The sequence below is a fragment of the Fringilla coelebs genome, assembly GCF_963513975.1.
Source record: "Fringilla coelebs genome assembly, chromosome: 6".
Taxonomy (NCBI): Eukaryota; Metazoa; Chordata; class Aves; order Passeriformes; family Fringillidae; genus Fringilla; species Fringilla coelebs.
Genome location: NC_140034.1, coordinates 12,118,065 through 12,140,521, shown reverse-complemented (window position 1 = coordinate 12,140,521; position 22,457 = coordinate 12,118,065). Strand labels below are relative to the sequence as shown.

The following is a 22,457-nucleotide window of genomic DNA, read 5'->3' as shown; positions in this document are numbered from 1 at the left end:
TACTTCAAAGCAAGGACCAGATACATCAGGGGACAAATCAACACCTAAAAAGGTAGGAAGAGAGGTCAAAACCAGAGCAATGGCAATTTAAGGCTTAAAAAAAAAAAGTAAAACAAAAGTATTTGATACAGACTTTTATCTACATTTTTATTACATGAGATGGACAAAATGAGCAAATTGAGGAAAATGTAATGAACAATGTCTCATAACATTTCAGTGTGTTTTTGAAAACTGCCTTGTCTCGACCTTTAAAACGACTCCTGGGACATGAACCATAATTACAATAGAGTCAGGAATTCATCAAGGCTCCTCTGAGAAACTGTATCATCTCAGAAGCGTGTTGGTACGAATTCCTCAGAGGACTTGAAAAGAGTGGCTGTTCAGCAAACAAATACTAAATACTCTTCCTATCACTTTCCTGTCTAGAACTTTCAAAACATATTTCAATTGTTGTTATAAAATAATCCATCTGCTTATCTAGAATAGAACACAACACTGTTTCTCCTACAGCATATTTCCCTTTGCTGAATAACAAAATAAATTCTCAGCTAATGAAATAAATCTAGCAGAACAAATCTGCATATATTTTGAACAATATATTTGCATTGTAAGTCTGTAAAAGCACTTTTAAAGTCAATTTAAGGCTTATCTTTTATGTATGGCTTAAAGATGACAAAGAGTAGACTGCAAGAACAGGAAGGTCATCCTTAAAGTCCAAAGTAATTAAGACTTAGCTTATTTATTACTGGATTTAAGAAGCTGCTTTTTTCCCCTAAGAATTGCTCCACTACTTCCAGGAAAAAAAAAAAGTTTTTCTACTCATTGTTAAGCCCTTGCTGGCACTGAGATGTTTTGCCTGTGGGTTATGGAGACAGTCTCTGGGAAACATTTTCACTAATTCACTGAAGTCAATGGCATTAGACTAGAAATGTCAGCTCACATAAACTGTAAAGAAAAAGACAAAAGCTAAGCCTTGCTATTTCCAGCACAAGTTTGAAACTCGTGCAATATGCCTAGGTTTGCTTTGCACTTCTGCCTTTTCCTTGGCTCCTGGAACAAACATAACCAGGTTAACCCACTTGTGTTATCTACATCAAATAAAACCATCTTTGCTAGACCATACCTGGGCTAGCAATTTTCTATTCTATACAAGACAGATCTAACAGTTTGCACTCAGCACTGTTCAGATCAAAACAAACAGCTAACAATTTGGATTTTTCTTCCAGGAATCATAGTGAAGACATTGAAGTTCTTTTGAAGAAAGGAGATAATTAAATATTACATGAGGTATTTTAACAAAGTGTATTTTCTCACTGGAATACATCCTAAAATAAATATCCCTAGTTTAAACCTTCTGGTGCAGTGAAAGAGAACAGACAGCACTAAAAGTATCCCTGTGTCCAGTGTGACTTCAATTTTCACATCATGATTTAACACTTGTTATTTATGCTTAGAAACTAATATTTGCTTTTCTATACTATCTTCCACCTGAGAATATCAAGGACCTGACAGCTTCCTGATGACCTCCTCCTTCCAGAGGCACTCATCAGGTAAAAAGCTCCAGAAAAAAAGTACAGTGAGATTTCTGCAACTTGCTCAATGTCAAAGAGGAAGGTGATAGCAAGACAAGTCTGATGTTCTTTCTCTAGTGTGCAACCCACAGATGTTCATTCTTTCTGTACTGATCCCACTTTGTAACATTCGCTACTTTTTGTGTGCAGCATGGTCTCAGCAGCCCAAGAAGACATACAATCTAGTAAATTAAGGTACATAGCACAAAAGAAAATGGAGCTACTATTTATTACTTTGAGATATGACCTCTTACCAACATATTTAAAGCAATTTCCAAGTTAGCCTTTATCATCAAATGGAAATTTTATTTATATTTTCAACATGAAATACATTAAAATACAATGTTGGGCTGACATACATGCTTTTCTGCAAGAGGGATCAATTCTGTCTTGCATATTCTGATTTTAAATAGATACAAGTCCTATTTTAAACTTTTTCTGTACTCTGCTGTTCATGATAATTTACTCATTATTTATAAAGCACCCATTACAGGCTGTACACAACTAGGGAGTGATGACACACAACAGAAGACAACAATTACTTGGCTGTGGATTATGAAGTGCTAAGTTACATATACATTTCTTCAAAATTCAAAAGCCAGCTTCCTTGGAGTCATGAACTTCTTCACAATTTCATCTGTGACCTGCTTCCTTCTCTCTTGATGAGCTGCTACCAAGGGCTGCATTGTTTCAATAAGTACCTTCTTCAGCTCCCCCGTGAGCAATTCCCCACTGGTGTAGGCCTGTCAAGAAAGTGTTGCTTGCTGAACAAGGTCATTCACAAAAAGACTCAGTGATCAGTATTTCTTTAAAAGACAGATTTGGATTACTTAAAAGTAAGTACATGCCTTAGAAGATAATCTGGTATCACTCTGAAAATGCAACTTGCAGAGTTGTTAAAACATTAAGATAGCTGGCAAACTTTGTATGTGACAAGTTATTATAAGGACTGAATGAACTACATTGTCTAGTTTAACTAGGAAATCCTGTAATTCCTTTCAGGAAACTGCAATTTTCCTCCCCAGAATCCCAGTTCAAATAAACAGTTTAAGCCTTTTTTTTTTTTTTTTCAAAAACAGGTAGAAATTCTCATAATTTCCTCTCATTGCATTTGTTAAGAGACTAGATGTGATTAAAATATGCTTTTTATAGCAAAGACACTCAGAATCTATGTTCACACTGTAGTCATAGTCACAGTTGGTAATCCATTCCATTGCTCAATACTGAAATGCTTTAGCTTAGAAGCACAGGCCAAGTTTATTGGTTCTGCCACATTTAGCAGCCATGGCTGGGACAGTTCAGCTATATTTGAAATGACAATAAACATTATTACCTCCCCTCATCATCAAGCCATTTGTAACACCTGTTCAAGGTGTAAATGCTGCTGATGTTCACTCAGCAAGAGTAAAATACATTAACAAGAACAAGTGGAATTGCAATTTCAGTGGTGTGGTTTGAGGTCTGTATGTTTGAGGTCTGTGTGGGGGTGTTTAGCCTGGAGAAAAGGAGACTCAGAGGTGATCTTATTACTCTCTGCAACTTCCTGAAAGGTGGTTGGAGTCAGGTGGGGGTTGGTCTCTTTCACCAGGCAGCAACTGACAGAATAGGAGGACACAGTCTCAAGCTGCATCAAGGGAAATATAGGTTGGCTATTAGGAAGAAGTTTTTTACAGAAAGAGTGATAAAGTTCTGGAATTATCTGCCCAGGGAGGTGGTGGAGTCACCATCCCTGGATGTGTTTAAGAAAAGACTGGATGTGGCACTCGGTGCCATGGTTTAGTTGAAGTGTTAGGGGATGGGTTGGACTCGATGATCTTTAAGGTCTCTTCCAATCTAGTCCTTCTGTGAACTCTGTTATTTTTTGCTTGTTAGTTTGTTATAAAAACACCAATGCTACTTTCTCTGGAAGTGTCCTCTGGTGCTACAAGTGAAGCAGCCACACTGATGCTGCTACAGTGGGTGAGTTCATGTTTTCTACCCAGGTTCTGAGGCACCACTGCAACGAGCTGCAAGCTGTGGGCCAGGCTTTGTGCTCTGCAGCACACTTAGGCTGACACTCTTGCAGTGGTTGGAGATCAATGAAAAAAATCTCTCTAAGGCAAATGTTTCAGGTTTCCATAAGGAATTTACAACAGCAGAAAAGAGTAGCTATCCAACCCTGCTCTTGAGTGGGAAGGAGTAGAGGGCTGGAGAAGAATCTGCAGCTCTTGAGTTTCTTGCAGCTGTTCCCAGCAGGAGAAAGCTGATAAACCAATGTGACACAGGTGTTATCTACTGCAGCTCCTGCCTTCCAGAGAAAACACACCACCAAGTATTGGTGAGGAAAGGAAGGGAAGTGGCTTGCCAGCAGCCCTGGGGACAGAAGACTGACAGATAGGCTTAAAGAAAAAGCAACATATATGACGAATTTTTGCCTGTGATCAATGAATCAATTCCTTAGAGCTATTAAATTTCTTGTGATGATGATAAAAAACCAAAACCCAGCAAGCTTTAGACATGAGCTTTTGTAGTTTTGCAGAATGTTTAGGTACTTTACATTAAGGAACAGGCAGAATTAAAACAACACTAATCCCAAGGTGACGTCATCTGAAAGGTAGGGAAGATACTGAGTGTTGGAGATTCCTGTGAAAACACTGGGCATTTTTTGTTTTAAAGGAGACAGATTGGCCTGTGAGAAAGAACACTGCAAAGAAAAAAAACTGAGATACTAATACTGAAACTTGAAAGGGATGGAGAGCACGAGAATAACACCAAAATTACCTTCCTGGAGAAGGTCCTCAGGAGGACTGAGCTACAGCTCTGTGGAGGGCTGAGGCACAGCTTTGTCCTCAGAGCAGGGAATGAATAACCCTGTCTGCAGTTTGGTTACTCACCTGCTTCAGCTGCTCGAGCCTGTCATCATCTTCCAGGAAGAAAGTCAGGTACATAAAGGACACATCAACATCACAGTTGCCTCCGTACTTCCTGTGCTCCTCAATGGTGTCCCTGCCTCCCGAGAAGGCGTGCTTGTTAATCTGAAACAACACCAGGAGCTTGTTAATCTGAAACAACACCAGGAGCTTGTTAATCTGAAACAGCACCAGGAGCTTGTTCACCTGAAACAGCACCAGGAGCTTGTTCACCTGAAACAGCACCAGGAGCTTGGGCTGTAATTCCCACCACAATCAGGATTACTTTATTACAGAGATGTGTCATGATCCTCCAAATTTTTTACTAAGGATTAGCTGAGGAATGAGTGGGACAAGTTAAAGCAGAGCCTCAGGACTGAAAAAAGGAGGTCATTAGAACCCAACAGGGAAAAATGGCTATACACATACTCTTCAGACTGCATAATCAGAATAAAAATTAAGCAAAAATTTAAAATAATCTACCCAAGACTCAGTCAAAAAAGTTTTAAGTCCCTTTTGCTGAAGCTGTTGGATAGAATTTGTGCTTACAGAAAATGTACCTCATGTAAGAAAAATTAAGATATTTACTTTATCAAGAAATTAATTTTGGAAGAGATGAAGAAGGCATGGAAAATCCTGCAGAAATCCTAGAGATAACCTTATCCCTTTTTGTGAAAAGGAAAAACAAGAGAAAGCAAGGTTAAACATTACAAAAGTCTGTCTAGAATGCTTAAAATCAGACCAATGCCCCATTGTTCAGTCTAAAAATGGAATATTTGCTGACAGCCTCCCTCTTTTTAAGCATAGTTTCCTAAAGGCAGATGAACAGCACTACTGAACAGATGTAATTGCTAATCCCATTCCCAATAAATTCAGAAGCCACTGGCCTATTTTGAGCACTTATACATATCTAGAACTCTCTGAGGATGCTGATCTTCCTACAAATTTAAAGAAAATAAATTGTTAAGAGGAGGAAAAAAAAATATTTCTTAACCATATGCTGAGCTTTCATTTAGCTCTTGTATCTTTTGAGATACTGTTATCAATCTGCCAAGAGACACATTTGCATATGAAGTAGGGTTTTTTTAGTTCTGGTATCTAGGAGCTGTTATATATTTACAATTTAAGAACCTTCCTATTATCTGTATAGACTGTCTAGTGCTTTTTTGAATCTCTCCAACCACCAAGTTACAGATGAAGTCTTGTGGCAATGAAGTACCGTCAGAAAACAGGCACTGATGAATATTTTAAGGCAATGAACTGCCATCTGCCACACACATCTATTCTTATATTGTAGGGCAGCCTGAATAGCTGTCTCAGCATCTGTAAAATGAAGAATTTCTCTGAATCCTCAATATGTCTGTAGACATAAAATCTAAATAACACTTTACAGGAAAACAAACAAGTAACTGAGTTGTAATTTGCTAATAGGTACAATAAGAATAGTTTATTAAAATGCTGCCACTCATTTCATTAGATTACCCAGAATCCTCTTAGCCAATCCCACTACATAGTAATTTTTTATCTTCCATTACCTGTAAGTTTTGAACCAATAATCTGAAAAATGCTTTAAGCAGTAATTTTTTGTGTCCAGCATAGCATTCTCTTTTTAACCTTCATTCATCACCAGAAGTCACCTTTCCTAATATATTTTTTATCTATTTGCTATAACAGTATTTGGTCTTTGACTAAAGCTGTATTTCCATAAAGACTTGTTTCTGATGGGCATCAGGAGCTGAAATAAATCTCAGCTTGTCCACAATTACTCCACACTTCATGTCATGTTCAGATTCTTCTTTATGTCTTTTATATTCCAAGTACTAGAACTATTTTAAAATTTTTTTCAAGTAGTTTAAAGGCAGTAGAATTAGGACTTATGAATGTGGGTCTCATTGCAGATCACAAGTTACTTGCCAGGAAAAAACCATGGAAGAATGTTACCAATATTGCCATTAACCATGTATTCTCTATTCTGAAATAAGAGCGTTTTTTTTTTTTTTAAGAAGCAGCTCCACAACTGTGCAAGTTAACTGGAATTATTATAATCCAAACACATGAAGAATTCCAATTCTTCAAAACAGCACTGTTTAATCAGTTTCTACAAAAGAAAATGAAGCGTTATGGGGTGGCTGTCAAAGAGAATTAATCCAAGCCTGCCCAATAAAAACAACACAAACATATTTTCTTCTTGTTCTGACATTTATTTAATGCCTGGTTTCATGCCTATAAATTCCTTCCCAAGGACTGATTTTCATTTTCTTTAAATACCACAACACAGGTGAACTTTTGCAAAACTACATCATCTGACACTAGATAAAAGCAATCTTCCTTTGAACTTAGAAACAAACTAGGAACATAGTCAGAAGAAAATACCCCTTCTGAGCTGAAATTCAGCATAATGTGTATTTGTAAATTGGAGTGAGCAGATTTCTTTGTGACTTGGCAGCAACAGATTCTCAAGCAGCAGGAAAGGTCTGACCTGTGTTGTAACTAAGACCATGCAATGTTTGGTTCACCCAGCAAGGAGAGGCAGTCAAGAGAAAGAGCTGTGTATTAGGTTTACATCATGGCCTGTCAGATTTCAAAACTATGGCAACTTAAGATTGATTTTAAGAGCATGAGCCTCCACAGCTCTTATTCTTACACCACTGCTCTGCAGGTATCAGGAAAAAAAACATGTTTTGTACAGTATCCCAGCTAATATTTGTACTGTCAGTCTAGCTGGTGAGGCAAAAGATCATATTTGATAGTTTAGCTAAATTTGCATAACTCAGTCAGTTTCTGAAGATGCTTTGCAATGAAATGTATGGAAAACCCAATTCACACATGTTCAAGGAAAACACTAAAAACTGTCATTGTCACCAGAAGGACCTCTGAAGGAAGTGCCAGACAGCTGAGGGGGATATCAAAGGAGTGTCCAGGTAGGAGCTGTGGGCCAACCTCTGCAGCACTTTCTCGTGAAGCTGGAGACTATTCTACCAATATGGTATCTATAGACATGGCTCAGTGGTAGACTTGTCAGAAATAGGTTTATGGTTGAACTCTATCATCTTAAGGGTCTTTCCTTAATGACCTAAATGACTCTAGAATTCCATGACCTCTCCTTTTTGATGTAAAGCTTTGTGCTATCAGGTTTCACAGGTCCTTACCTTTGTCTTGATTTGTTTGGGTGTATCAGTGAGGAAGATGGAGGAGTTTGGGTCACTAGCACTCATTTTGGTCTGTGCTCCTTGTAGGGCTGGGAAGAAAACTGAGTGGAGTAAGGCTGGTTTAGGCTGTCCAATTCTTGGTGCTACATCACGGGTCATTCTAAAATAAGGATCCTAAAACAACCAGTAAAAGCACAGAATAAAGTTGAAAAATGTGATTTGAAATCAATTCTGATTGATGCTGACTCATTCATGCCATAAGAAGTGATGCCAAAACCCAAAAACTGAAAAAAGCGAACCATGAAATATTCAGAATCTATTTTCAATTCAGTTCATTAAGAACATCAACAAACAAAATCCCCCCTTTTTTTCCTTTTCCATAGTACTGTACACTCTGATTGCCTTAAGCATTAGGAATATTTATAAAATTTTACATTAATTCAAATAGTTGCTAAAACTGTACTTAATGTGCCTGGAGATGAATGCAGGCTAAGATGAAAGCGCTCTCCCAAAGCATTTTAACAACCAGCAGAGAATCTGAACCAAATCAGCAAGCAAGCTGGCAGTGCTGTGCTGTTGATGTGACTTAAACCAAAGTGAAATTTTACTTCATAATATTGTGGCTGATTAATTTGATTACATCATCTTCTAGTGTCTGTCCCTGTGAATAAAACAGCTAAAGATTCAGACAGTGAAGGATGTGATTCCTAGAAATACTACTTATTTAAAATAAAGACCCTATTACTCTCATTTGAATCTGATGTTCCTTCAGTTCTCTCTCTAAATCTGAAATGTTAAGGTTCTGCAGCCTTTCTGGGAAACTATTTCAGCGTTTCTTTATTCTTACTGAGAGAGGGTTTTTCCCCATGGTTCAACAAAAATCTCTTGTGCTGCAAGTTGAGCTCATTCCATCTTGTCCAAGTTACTATGGAGATGGCCAAAACTTTCTTCCTACCCCCATGCTAGTGTGCTTTTGCATAGATGTTATAGTCTTTGCTTTCCTAGATGTCAGCTCAGTGTGAATGGAGTTGAGATCAAGAGAGATCCAAGACTGGATGAATACATGATTGTTGGGTTAAGTCTTCATCTTTTCATCTTTTAGGTCTTTCAGTTTCTACCCCAGAAAGATGCCTGCAGGAATGTTTTACAGATGCCTTGAGAAACCACCACGAAACCTGAATGATACAATATAAAACCAAGTCTATGAAAACCAAGTTAAGCAATATGATTTTCTTACCTGGTCAATAGCACATGGGATAAGACACTGAATATTCTCCTTGCCATTGAATATCTGTGGAAATGATGAACTGAAGGATGGAGCAGCTTGGATAGCAGGAAAGCTGATCTTACCTAAAAAACATGTTTGGAAAAGCTAAGCAATCAACAGAAGCAGTGATAAATAGACAGAATTTTTTGCAGAATGTAATATGCACAAGTGAATTATCCAAATACTTAGTTGAAGACCAAACTCTATCTTTATCAAGCTTTGCTGCCTTATCTGAGGAAACCTTTTCACCTTTACCTTCTGCAATGTCAAAAAAACTTCTGACATAGAAAGGCAAGCTGTAACCACACTGACTTCAGCAAAAGTTCATCACTGCATACTGTCTTGATCATCGAACTATCTGCCCTTTCCAGAAACAGAACTGACTAAGCTTTCCATTTTTTTTCACTTTGGGAGAGAATTGCTACAGTCATCGCATCAGCTTCCCTCTAAGATCTTAAATCACTGCTATAATCACTCTGTACTCATGGAGCATCTCAGATATGCCTAGTTTTCTTTTTTATACAGGGCTTAATCCCAGCATGGCCAACCTGCAGCTTATCAAAATCCTATCAGAACAGACAGCAAGTGCTGGACTTTTACACACATCTGATGAAGTCATAATCACAATACCATCTTTTATCAGAGCACTGCTAAAACAAGTGGAAACCTGCTCCTTGGTTGCAGTGAATGCTGAAAGTTGTCACTGGCCTAATTACTGGATGAAGAATGACGATAATGCTCAGAAATATCCAGGATTTATTGTAATTTTTACACAGAATCTTTTCTCTTGGTCATGTGACAGAAACCTGCAATTGCAGTGAAGTAAATGGGAGATTTGAGTTACTCAGCCCCTTGATAATTTAGGCTATTCAGCACTCAATCTTTTTCATATATGTAAATGCCTAGGTGTATTAATGCAAACTTTTCTGACAAGTTTCTTTAAAAATTTGGCATAGAAATATCTAGGAGGTAAAATTGCCTATAGCTCCAATCAGTGTAACAACACAATAAAAAAGAAAATAAAAGAAAAAGTAGTTCTCAGTTTTGGACTCCTTAACATTTGCGTCTTGTACTTTGCTCTTACTAAAGTCAAAAAGGTGGAAGTTATGCTAGAAATTTAATTGTAAAGTATGTTCTATTCTGAAGGAACAATAACATCAGAATCTGCCTAGAAACATAATCGTCCTGGCTTTTTCTCCATTTCATGAGTGGCACACTAATCTCTTTAAACTCTTATTTAAAATAGCTCAACTGAAAGTGAAAGCAAGCACTGTTTCTTGTAATTGGTACAATTTCCTACCAATGCAATCACTGTCTGTAAAGCCAAAGATTCCTTTCACTTGGTTAAATGTGACATGCTTCTGAACTTTGACAATGTTTTTGTAGAATCCAGCACTTGTCCTGTGAGGAAAAAAAAAAGTGGAAAAATAAAATGAGAAGAGGAGGAGAGTGTATGTAGAAACTTTGACTGCAAAAGCTGAGAACATCAAAAAACCTGCAGGATTAAGTCTCACAGTTTCAGACTTTTTGTAGCCCATTGAGATGATAATTAGAGAATCATTTACAAACAGGAATTTTATACCTTGAAAGTTTAATTTATTGTTCCCTTCCCCCAATAATTACTACAAACATTCTTCTTTAAACTTCACTCAATGCTGTATTATTAAAATAATCAACCAAAACAAGTTGCTGAAATGCCTTCTCTTAAAGCCAATAAAGTGTAAACACATCTGAGAGATTTTGATACCATCTTAAGCAAATCAATCAGGAAGTTTCTTGGTGGTTTAGGTATTTTTACATTTCAGCTGGTTTAATATATTTTTCATAATTTACACATTGCACACACAAGTAATTGTTGATATATTATGTAGGAGAATGACAATAATTTATATAAAATGTTAGACAGCAGAAAAAATAATATGTTTCCATTTCAAGTATTACAAAACTTGTCCTGAAGCTTTCCAATTTAGACACACTTATAAGTGTAGTCAAAATTAGAGAGAAAATACAGAGAAAATATAGATGCTTTTTTCACTACAGTGCTCAAAAGAAATTCATACTTACCCTAAATAGTCTAAATCCGAAAATATAAAGGTTTTATTGATGTCAAAACCACATGCAATTATGTCTTTTGCATTTTCTCTAGCATATTCATATGCCTTCTCAATTGTCATGTCCTTCCAAAGGTATTTCTCATCATCAGTTAACTGTATTACCAAGGGAACATCAAATACTTCTTGAAGCCACCTAAAAGAAGCAGACATGTTTTATCCCGAATTAAGTTAAAATGAAGATGTAAATCATGCAGCTAAAATATTTTTATATATTTAAATAGTATATGGAGAGGTCTGCTCTTTTCTTTGCAGGCATATGCAGTTATATTTATGTAAAGATATGAAATGTTTTATACAGATGATAATGACAACTTAGGTGGAAAAAAGACTCACTGTTTCCTGTACACATGACAGAGGTCACCAATTGCAAAGGCACCAGAATTAAAAGAGGTTTTACCTTTGTGAGCCCAAAGTCTCTGTGTCTTGCTGCTGCAGGCAGCACCTTACAGAGTAATGTTACTGAGTCTTGTATGGAGCTGGTTTTTAGGAACAGCAGAAATTCTAAGGAGTGCCACATGGCTGAGAGAGTAAGGAAAAGGGCTTTATGGTGATGCAGGGATTGTGATCATTTCAGTGAAAAGGTAAGACTGAATTAAGTTCATTAATATTCACTTCACATAATCAGATCTCCTTGCAATGTGTCATTTTGGCAGTTTCGCAAGCCACGTTCAATGTTTCTTTTGAAAAAAATGCTTTGATAAATACAACTGGTAGAAACAGCTTACTTTGTGAACAAAAATGGGATGAGATGACCAACGTGCATTGCCTGAGAGGATGGCCCTCTGCCTGTATAAAGGTAAAATGGCTTCTTGTTTTCATAAGCATCAAGTACTTGGTCCATATCTCTAGAGAAAAAACAGAATAAAAAGTCTTTATTCAAAGTCTGAGTGTTTTTAAAGCCAAAAGTACTTTATAAATAAATTACATTATGTTAAAGGTCCCAGAAATAAGGAAGTTCTTGTTTACACATTTTTTAATTTAAGAAAAGCATGGTCTCCTTCAGTCTTCATGGGGGAAAAAAAAAACTCAAAGAAAAATAAAATCAAAAGTGAAAATTTAATGTTGAAATTGTGTAACTTTTAAAATTACTTCACTGGATAATAATCTCTAGAGCCTAGCAAAACAGCCAGGGACCATTTCTCAAATAGGTTCAACCAAGCAGCTTAGCTGATCTCTGGTGGAGGTCATGCCCTCAGTCATGCTCAGGCCCTTCTGTGAAACCTGCTGGTGCCACAGCCCAAAAGCCCCTGTGTGCTGCCATTAAACTGTGACGGTCACTGGCAGGCCCACGCTTAAGATTATTCCCTGAGCCTTTTTTGTACCACAAACAGATGCATGGGAGCCCTGCTGAAACCAACAGTAGTACCTGGACTTCTCTGTCAGGCCACTGCCTCTGGCTGCTGACAGAGAGACAAAATGAGCCTGCACTCTGAGCACATTTCTTCAGTTTGGGGTTCCTGAGGACACATCAGAAACCCACGCGATCAAGAGTTTCAAGTGTTGCCAGGGGAAATCTGCAAGAGTTGCTAATTTCAAATGGCACAGTTGGTTTGCCTTGGCATAGAAGCACATGGTTCTTGCTAATTACAGGCTTCTCCCAATAATTCTTGCAGGAAGTCTGCCCAACAGGACCTTTTGAAGTTTAATAAAAGAAAAACTCACCTGTGGGAAAAAAAGATTCCTCTACGTAGAAAGTGGTGAGGTTTTTGCCCAATAGCTCTTTCTATTCGATTAATCAGATCTGTGTCAATTTTACTGCTGCCAAACCGAACTATAATCATAAAATGTTAAAAAAAAATAAAATAAGCACAGCATAGCTACAACCAGATCTTGGAATACTAAGAACATACCAATGCAGGCAATATTAAAAAAGACATCTTCAAGTCAAAGAGTCAAAGTCAATTTTCCTGATTCTTGCCTGAAGACCCAGCAGTCACCTCCAGTATTATTTCTATGCTAGGAAGCTCAAATCACTCACAACATGCACTATTTCTCCATCCACAAATTACTGTAATTGCAGTCTCCTTACAGCAGAAGCATTGATATTCCAAGCAAAACATAAGAAACACATTCAGATCACCAACTTGGCCTAAGCCACACAATAAAAATGTCTAAGAGGCTCTGAAAGTTTCTCTTTTGATATCCAAATTTTCTGCTGTCGGACATCTTTTGCTTTCACTCAAACGACATCACCAACCCCAAATACTCTTCTGCAGACCTAATTCTTCTTTAATATGTATATGATTACAGACACTGCTCCCCTCAAGAGGCCTGAAAAGGAAATGCAAAATGCTTTTCATGGCAATCAGTAAGGCTTATTACTTGGTGGTTTAGGAAAGGCTGTGATAGAGTAAAAAGTAGTATTTTCCCTATTCCCAGTAATTCTGGGATCCTAATAATCAGGCCAATGCTCTATAATTTAAATTTCTTTGAAAAAATCTGTGTAAGAATCTACTGCTTGCTACTACTCTGCTCTATTCAATACTAGAATTATTCAACATTGCACTAATAAAATGCAAAATGCATCACAAAATGGCAAATGATAATCCTAATGAATGCTAAAAAGAGACCAAATGAGCATGAAAATGATTCAGCACATCAACAGCAACTGATAAGAGGCTAATCTAACTGCAGCAGAAACATGAAAATGCCCTGGATTAACTGGGACTGGCTACCCTAGAAATATTTGTGTACTGTCAGAGAAAGTGATTGGAAAAGCTCTCTGGGATATAGAACACTTCACTGGAAATGCCTAAATATCTTTATAAAACATTCACAGGATGCACAACTCCCTTTTCTTTGCCCATGTTCATCTTTTCTGTTAAAAGATGATTTTTCCCTACCTATTTCCCCCTATTTGAACGTTCAGAACATCTTAGGCTGTCTGCTCACAAAGAATCAGCCTTTCTAAACAGCTTCTGACAAAGTCTCTGCTCCTAAACAAGCTTTAAAAAAATTCCTAATGTGCTTTTCATCTCTGGTGTTCTAGCTTTTACCAAAACACAGCTTTCAACTCACTGTGCAGAAGTCCTGAGAACTGCCATTTCCAAAAGCATATCTGCATTTGTTGAAAATTCATTGTGTACTTTTCCTCTTTGCCACTGCCCTGTTATAACTACATAGAGAAATGTATACCCTAAGATTTGTCATACAGTAACTCTGGTGACCAGGCCAGTCTCAATGATCTCTGAACAGTCATGACAACAGGGAGAGGCAGCTGGAGGCTGGAAGAATGCAAATGCCAATCCTACCTTAAAGAAGGGCTAGAAGAAGGAATTGTGGAATTGAGGCCAGTCCACCTCACCTCAATCTGAAGCAAATAATCCTGGAAATCATTCCCACACATTAAATTTCTAGGGATGCTCATATCTAGTAATTAGCTGACAGAACCCTTCCCAGAATATCTTCAAGCTGTTTGGTTGTGCTACCATACACTTAAGTGCAGATCTAGGACAAGCATTTAAGAAGACCTCTTTCAATTCACACACTGCTTTCATTTTTTCTGTGTTTGATTAAACATAAGCACAGTGGCAACTTTCTCAGGTACCACTAGTAACAGATTATAGTGGCACAAAAATTTCCCTTAGGGTAGGAGCTATCCAATGTAACAACACCTTTAATTGTTATTTCTAAAAAGGGAAGGAAAAGAAGGAAGCTTATCAATAACAACCAGCTACTGTTTCACATCCTGAAGTGGCTTTGCTAGCATTCTTCTCTGAAACATTTCCAACACAGCACTTAGAACAAGCAAAATGACTCATTTATCAAATTCACTAATCTGAGAGTAGTGTAAAGAAGTAAAAACCTTTTAGGCTAACACACACTCTATGGAAGATGAAAGGTCTTATGTACACAGTTACAGGAAAAAAAGGGCACGAACTGATTTATGGTAAGTAGTTTTCAGGAAGGTCCTGAGATTGCACCATCACAATTGTGCAATTCTTCCTTTTCTAAAATGGTCAGGACCCTTCTCTCCAAGAAAAAAACCCAAATCACTTCTCTGTAACTCTTATGCAAGTAACAAGATTATGAGAGATCTTTCCCACTTCCAGATTCTAATAATTTTTTTTTCCTTCTCTTACACTGACCTATATTCTTCTTTGTACACTTCTCCCTTTCCCATTTTCTCTTTCTCCTGTTACTTCCTGCAGACTCAGCTAATGTGTGCATACATTGGACACAATCTCTCAGTAACATCATAAAGAATTAAAATAATGCTGACACAAGCAACTGTCCCAAAAGCAAATATGATTACTTGCAACACAGGGTGTATGCTCTATTGTGAGCCAAAACTACTAAACAGACCTCAGCAATGTACAACTGAGGTACTAAACATGAATTAAAGATTGAAAATAATGAAAAAAAAAGGGGAAAATAGAGAAATTAATGAATAGTTCTCTCACTTGCTTCTCTTCTAGACTCAAACAAGCTATTAAAACAGCAAACCGTAAAACCAGTAAGGAAAGTACCTAGACCTCTATTTCTTAAACTACAAAACTTTGCAAGTTTTGTAATAACCCCATCTGAAACATTTTCCATTACACTGCATGTTTCTGAATGAGCTGCAACTCCTTCACTCCAGCCAGCACTTGGCTGCCAGTAAGTGTGCCTTCTGAAGAAGTCATTAGACTTAACAGATTTCTGCATTAGTTTTGGATCATTCCTGCCCTCTCTAATCTATAAGCAAAGCGAGGAGTGGGTAGGAAGAATCCTTCAGGCTGGTGAAAATGCTCCTCTGCATTCCAGTCACTGAATACTCACAGTGTCTTCATTAGTGTAATTTCTAATAACAGTCCTTACACCAAAAAACAAACCACAGTAAAACTTGGATTTTGAACTTAAAAGTTCTTTGCAAAGTATTTAAGTCTTTCATAGGAAATCTCCACCTGGGACATTTTCATCTCTTACAGAAAATTCTTTAGACATGGAAATGCTAAGATTAGACATAAATTAAATGTTACCTATGATGTTTTGATCTGGATTTGTTATGATGCCTTGCTGTTTCTGTGGTCATTAGGATCACTTTACATAAATTCCTTAGTAGCAGTGAAGGAAGAGTTATACCTATGAGCTTGTCATAATCCACGCCTTTAGCATTTGATGTCTGCACATTCCAGGGATCCACTAAATCCTCATCCTCTTCTTTAGTTGTACCATTGTTTATTAATACAAGATCTTTTGGAGGCAAGCCTGCCTGATAATCTTGTCCTGTTGTTGTTTTATATGACAGTTTTAATGATAAGAGCATCCTCACTGCTGCATCAATTTCATCCTGAATAAACGAAAAAACCCAAACAACTGTTTGCCTTAACATACTTAAAATAGACAATTACATTAATGTCCCAACCTTTCAAAATCCCACATCCATGCTTTGATCTGAATTGCATCATTAATAAACCCTAAACTCTGTTGTATTTAAATGCTTTCAGCATCAATGTAGAAGTGTAGAAGAAAAGCAAATACTTATTCATTAGAATATAAATCATCACCATTGCCGAGACATTTAAAGCACCTCTGTCTTGCTTTTTAATTTCTGCCTAGGAAAAAAATGCTTGCTTGCCTTTCAGAGGTATAACAAGCTTAGCACTTTTACCATAAATTTCTAAAGGTATAAAAATAAAATATAAATTATTATCTAATTTACTTTACAATGCTTTTAGTGGCTCACCTTAAACAATTTATTCATTACAATTCACTGACAGACTAGAAGACACACTGCAACAAGAAGTTATGGTTATGACCTCTCTAACATAAAGCTATTGTAAAATCTCATGCAAGCAATAAATAGAACAACACTTTATTTGACTCCCAGTTTTCATGGCTTTCTCCCACAGGCAACACTTTAAGAAAGCTCATTTTAAAACTGAGCTCTCCTTGCCAAAATAGTGATGGCACAATAGGAAATCTGAAATAAATGGCAAATTACTAAATTATTTAAGGGAGATTAAGAAGGGACTGTCAGTACAGTTACAGGAAGATATATTTGATAATGTCTACAACAATGCCTGGAGAAAAAGATTTTCATGAACCACCTAAATCCAGAGAAGACATAGTGACATAAATTTACTTGAGAAATAAATGCCTTGAGTCCTGTCACGTAGTATGCCAACTGGATGAAGCAGATTTCTAAGCCTAGGACTCTGTTCTTAGCTAAAGAGTAAAAACTTCAGTCTTGCCAGTGACTACCTTACTCCAGATATGCCACAGTTCACAGAATGCACACAAACAGTTTTTAACAAGGGTTTTTCTTATTACAATGCAAAATAGATTTTAGAACAATAAAATTCTTCAGCACTCAAAGACATACCTAAACTGAATAAAAAACTGGTTCAAAACAAGAAATGCAAATACCTTTGGTGCTTTTCCTGCTTTCAGTGCTCTGACTTTTTCTCCTTGTTCAGTCACTCTTTCAAACAGCTGAAGTGGACTCAGAGACTTCAAATCACAGTTGGGGCTGTCAGCCATTTTGCCAGACTGCACAAAGATCTGTTTAGGTACAACTCAACTGAATTTATCCTCTTCCACCTCTTTGGCTTGGAGATTCAAAACAGCAGCAACAAACAGAACTGCAGGGCAAAAAGCAGTATGTTTTACTTTAGTGTAAGTCTTCAAGATTAGCTGAACAGAATAAGAAAATAAAAGCTATACTGATCCCTACCACATTCTATTAATATCAAATTGATAAATGTGGAGACATTACACAGTGAGCTTCAGTTTCACATAAAAATGGACAGAAACTGACAAGAGCACCAGGTAAATTTAGACATCACTGTTCATGTTGTCTGTTGATGTATTTGACACTAGAACATCTTTTCAAAGTCAAATTCCTGGCAAAAGAAAAATAATTAAATATGGGTGTATACAAATCAGAGCATCTCAGAACAACTGGTAGGGGCTATTTGATTCTTGATTAGCTAATGTTCCTGCACTGATACCCTGTCAAATTCTGGATGATGAGACTTTCAAAACTACAATACAGAATTTTGTCTTAGCATTTGTAATAGAGTACTTCAGCCCAAAGACAGATACACAAAAGCAAAGCTTAGTCATCTTCTTTATGGCTTTCCTCCACAAGTTACAAACACATTGATCATTGCTGAGAAATGTTGCTCTCCAAAGAATCCTTGGGTCAGCAATAGGATGTAAATTTGCCTGTGTTTCTCAGAACTATGCAGGAAAAATAACAGGAGATGGTTTAAGATGAGGAGATGGCTGAGACTAAGAACACAGAAGTCTGCCCAAGCCCTGCCATGCTGTGCCCATGCCCACCCAGTGGGAAGCTTTGTGCCCATGTAAAAAACTCCTGACTTACAAAGGTCTTGTCTCTGGAGAGAGCCCCTAGCAAATTCCTGATCCACTGCAGTGTATGGAGCACAGACTGATAGAGCGTTAGTGAAAATACACGTTCCTTTGGCTCCCTTTTCCCAGAATTAAAACAAAAAAAAAATCCAAGCAAAACAAAACCTACTAATATAACAGCTGCATTAGCTGTTCAGCAGTATTTCAAAGCCTTCCTTCTACAAAATAATCAGTCTAATCATAGCCTTGGCTGTATGTACATAGTGCTTATTTAAGCTGCTACTGTAAAAAGCTTCCACCTGCCTAGCAAACTCTGAAGGGCGATTTGGTAACCAGGTAGTTACTAAAACACACCTATCACTAAGGCTTTGTTTGTCAGTCAGCTGCAGTATTCCCACATTCCAGCTTCAGCTGAATATCCTGAGAAAGTAACTGAGTAGTGGATACATCCACTTGTTAATGTAATTTTTTTACTCTATTAACCCTTGGATTACCACACTTAGATTACAAAATAATGCTTAAGCTTTTAACCCAATTTGATCCTTTAAACTTGACTTTTTGCAGTTTGAAAGTGTGATAAAAAAAAAGTAATTTGAAGCAGATCAAACAATTTTTTGATGCATTCCTGCAATTTAATTACATACTTTTATTTGGATATTGACTTCCTCTTCTTCATGAGCAGAGAATATTTTAAGTGTTAAAGAAAGTATAGAATAAATACATATTAGAAAATGTTTATGAAGATTAAGACACACCCATTTATATTTACAGGCTTCAAATTTCACAAAATAATAAAGGCATAAATAAGAACTTTCTTTGGTGTAGAACAAATTGTGACTTGTTGTTTTAACCTAATTCCTTACAGTACAGTCTTACTGATGGATTGCCTCCATTCAGAAAGGCTGAAAAGACAGCTGACACTTATACTGGAAAGCAGCAAACCAGACTCCTTAAAACGTTTGGAATATTATGGATTTAAGCTGAAAAGAGAATATCAAATGAAGGTGCACCTTCATTAAGAAGTAGCAAAAGTAGTGGTGCAACAAGACATGAAGATACAGTGACTGTAAAATGCAAAACACATGGACTGCTGCCTAAAGGTTATCTCTATTTACCTCAGTACTGCCCCTATTTCCTAGTGGAATCCAAGCCAGGAATTAAGTAATGTGGAACACAGGTCTTTACCTTCTGAAATTCATTAATGCAATCGTGAACCTCTAAAAAAAAAGTCTGGATATTCTAGTATTTATCAGGATTTTTTTTCCTTGCTCTCTTATTGATATTATAAAAATTAACAGTCTCAGACAGATTACATACCATAGGCAAACAGATCTGAAGGAAAAAAAATATGGGAATTGGAGAATGAACTATTTAGGATATTTAGGACCAGAGTCTAGAATGAGCCAGTGTGAACTTGAAAGCCAAGATATGTGTGCTTTTTCTTCCTATGAAATGCAGGGAACTTATAATGGGTACTGCTCCTGTGCCCGTTCCAAAATATTAAATTGCTATGAGACAAAGCTCAAAAATAATCCTTGGCAAAGGTATCAGAAAACTACTGCATCTTCCTCCCTTTCCAACTGGCTGACCATCACAGATCTATGATATTTTCACTGTCTGCAGTCTGACTGTTAAGTTAGAGACCTGAGAATGAAAAAACAGGGTTTCACACTAAGTTAAGAAGACAAACATTGCATGGAACGACATTATGACTTTCAGAGATAACAGACCAGAAAAAGCTTTCGTGAGCAAATGAAAGAATGTGAGACTAAGTCTAAAAGCACTTACATTCCTGAAAACTGTTTTTCCTCCTGTAAAACAAATCAAAACAAAAAAAAGAAAAGTAAAATTAAAGTAGGTAGAAAATAAGAACTGAGCGTCCACACAGAAGTCATGGGAAACAGGCCTTGAGAGGCACTCCAACAGAGGCTGCACTTTAGAGCAGACCTACCTTCCCAGTCATGGCAAACTTCAATTTACGCACGAAATTACAACAAAAAGACTGCAAGCCGATTCCCCGAGATGACAGATAACATGACCATTCTGGGGAGTGACCAGCAGAAACCCCGACACGAATCTTGGCTGTGCTGCAGCTGTGTCAGAGCGAAGCCGTGCCCAGAACGACTCCTCACGCCGGCCCTCCCTGAGCCCGCTCTGCCCGCTCCCGCCACGCCCTGCCCGGGCACAGCACGGCCACTCGCCAGCTCTGCCCTCCGTGCGGTGCCGTGCGTTTTGCAGTGACCGGGACACCCGCGCTGCCCTTCCCAGGGAAAGGGCACTTTCACCCGCCCCTCTGGCGAGGCGGCCCCGCAGGGAACGGAGGAAAAGCCCTCGGGTGCATCACCTCAAGTGAAGGAGAAAACGTGCCCGGCAGAGACCCTCCACGCCAGGCGCCTCGCCCCGCTCACAGAGGCGGCAGCGACCCCCCAGACAGCCCCTCTCCCGTCCGCCGGGGTCCCTCCCGGGGGTCTCTCCCCGAGTGCCCGTCCCCGTGCCCATCCCGGCCCGTCCCGGCGCTCCTCACCCGCCGCTCCTCTGTCACCACCATTGCATCACCCCAGCCGGCACTGCCGGTGCGGCTCCCGGCTGGGAAACACAACCCCCCGGAACCATTGCCTCACACGGCCCTCTCTCCTGCTCCAGCCCCCATCCCCAGGGAGCGCTCTCCATTCCTCTCGCAGCGGCGGAAGAGGAGCTTCTTCCCGCTCCAGGGGCTGCGGTCTGACCCTGCCCTTCCCAACACGCGGGCCCAGTGCGGGGGCTACGGCACGCGGAACTGTTTGAGTGCGGGGCCTTGTTTTCAGCCGGCGCGTGTTTAGAAGCGGCGCGGTGGCGGCCGGCAGGTGAGTTCCGGGCGCGCTGCCGGGAGCGCAGGTACCGCGGGGATGGCACCGGGAACCGGCACCGGGACCGGGAATCGGCACCGGAATGGGACCGGGGCCAGGGGACGCCCGGCCTCGGCGTGGGGCGACGCCCGGCCTCGGGTGGCCTCGGCGCTCGGGGCTCTGGGGAGAGGGAAGGAGCCGGCCTCAGTTGCCCGGGCCCCGCGTCCTCGAGTGGGGCTGCTCCGGGGGCACTGGAGAGGGCCGCGTGTGCGCAGCAGCGTTAGGGCTGGAAGAGCTCTCTGGAGGTTATCCAGGCCAGCCCTCTGCCCAGGCAGGGTCACCCAGAGCGGGTTACACAGTAACGCTGCCGGGTGCGTGCTGAATGCCTCCGGACAGGGAGATCCACGCCTGCACTGAGCAGCCTGTCCAGGTGCTCTGCCACCCTCCGTGAAAAGAAGCGATTCCTCGCCTCGGGGTGGAACTTCATGTGTTTTAGTTTGTGGCCGTTGTTCCTCGTCCTGTCGCTGGGCACCGTGGAAAAGAGCCTGGCACCATCCTCTGGGGACCCGCCTTTGAGTCGTTTGTATGAATTGATGCAATCCCCTCTGTTCCCCAGGCTAAACACGTCTCCCACGGTCTCTCATAAGAGGGATGCTCCAGACCCCTCACCATCTTTGTGGCCTCCACCGAACCCTCTCCAGTAGCTTGTTCTTTCCCCCTCGGGGCTGTGCTCCGTCCCACCGCCCCGGGCCCTGCCCGGAGCCACCCGCGGTGCTCTGTGCCTTGTCACAGCTCTGCTGGCCCCCACGGGCACGGTGCCCCTCGAGCTGAACACTCTTCTTCAATGCCTTCAATTAAATCAGTCTTGTAGAAGCCGAGGAAAACCAAAATGCTGCAAACTTCTCTTTTAGCTCAATACATTGCACATCACATCATGAATAAATTCACAGTCTAGTTACAGGGTGGTTCCAGTCAGGTACATTGTGGTTCCCTCCCGGCCCTCCCTTTTTCTTTGGTTAGGGCAGTGGCTCTGGGTGGTGTTTCTTGAAAAACAGAAGTTGATGGGAAGTGTTTAGATGAGAGAGATGCTTTGTTGTTACAAAAATACTGTTACAAAAATATTTAGGTTTCTGGGTGATGTGTGTGGTTGAATGGGTTTGTGCTGACCAAATCTAATGGGACCGTTTCTTTCCAGTATCTCATGGGAGATAAATGTTTTTATTTTTAACCTTGTGTTTGCAAGGCACTATCTAGCACTTCAGAATCTCAGCTTGGGGTTTTTTTGTGTTAAAACAAACTAAAGTAACTCTGTAAGTCTAACCCAATCCACTTGTGTATCTTAGT

The 22,457-nt window shown here is 39.4% G+C and overlaps 1 protein-coding gene across 2 annotated transcripts; it reads right to left on the bottom strand.

Moving 5' to 3' along the window:
• Window positions 1-209: 209 nt before the first annotated feature.
• On the bottom strand, window positions 210-20,851 carry WARS1 (tryptophanyl-tRNA synthetase 1). 2 transcript variants are annotated; one of them, XM_084207751.1, is made up of 12 exons: window positions 20,813-20,851; window positions 20,077-20,099; window positions 17,341-17,555; window positions 16,054-16,261; window positions 12,652-12,760; window positions 11,715-11,834; window positions 10,940-11,122; window positions 10,176-10,276; window positions 8,846-8,958; window positions 7,609-7,782; window positions 4,445-4,585; window positions 210-2,314 (listed from the first exon to the last, which is right to left on the bottom strand). In XM_084207751.1, the coding sequence occupies exons 3-12, from the start codon at window positions 17,452-17,454 to the stop codon at window positions 2,156-2,158; spliced, it is 1,422 nt and encodes a 473-aa protein (XP_084063877.1). In that variant the 5' UTR covers window positions 17,455-17,555; window positions 20,077-20,099; window positions 20,813-20,851; the 3' UTR covers window positions 210-2,155. The 2 variants fall into 2 exon arrangements, with proteins under 2 accessions (XP_084063877.1, XP_084063878.1); XM_084207752.1 differs by lacking the exon at window positions 20,077-20,099 and having other exon boundaries at window positions 20,813-20,841.
• Window positions 20,852-22,457: the final 1,606 nt, after the last annotated feature.

Coding starts and splice junctions, on each gene's coding strand:
- WARS1 (XM_084207751.1), bottom strand. CDS start 17,454: ATGGCTGACAGCCCCAACTGTGATTTGAAGTCTCTGAGTCCACTTCAG. Junction 11,835..12,651: donor GGAATCTTTTTTTCCCACAG/GTGAGTTTTTCT, acceptor TTTTTTCTCTAG/AGATATGGACCAAGTACTTG. Junction 11,123..11,714: donor ATCCCATTTTTGTTCACAAA/GTAAGCTGTTTC, acceptor TGCTTCTTTTAG/GTGGCTTCAAGAAGTATTTG.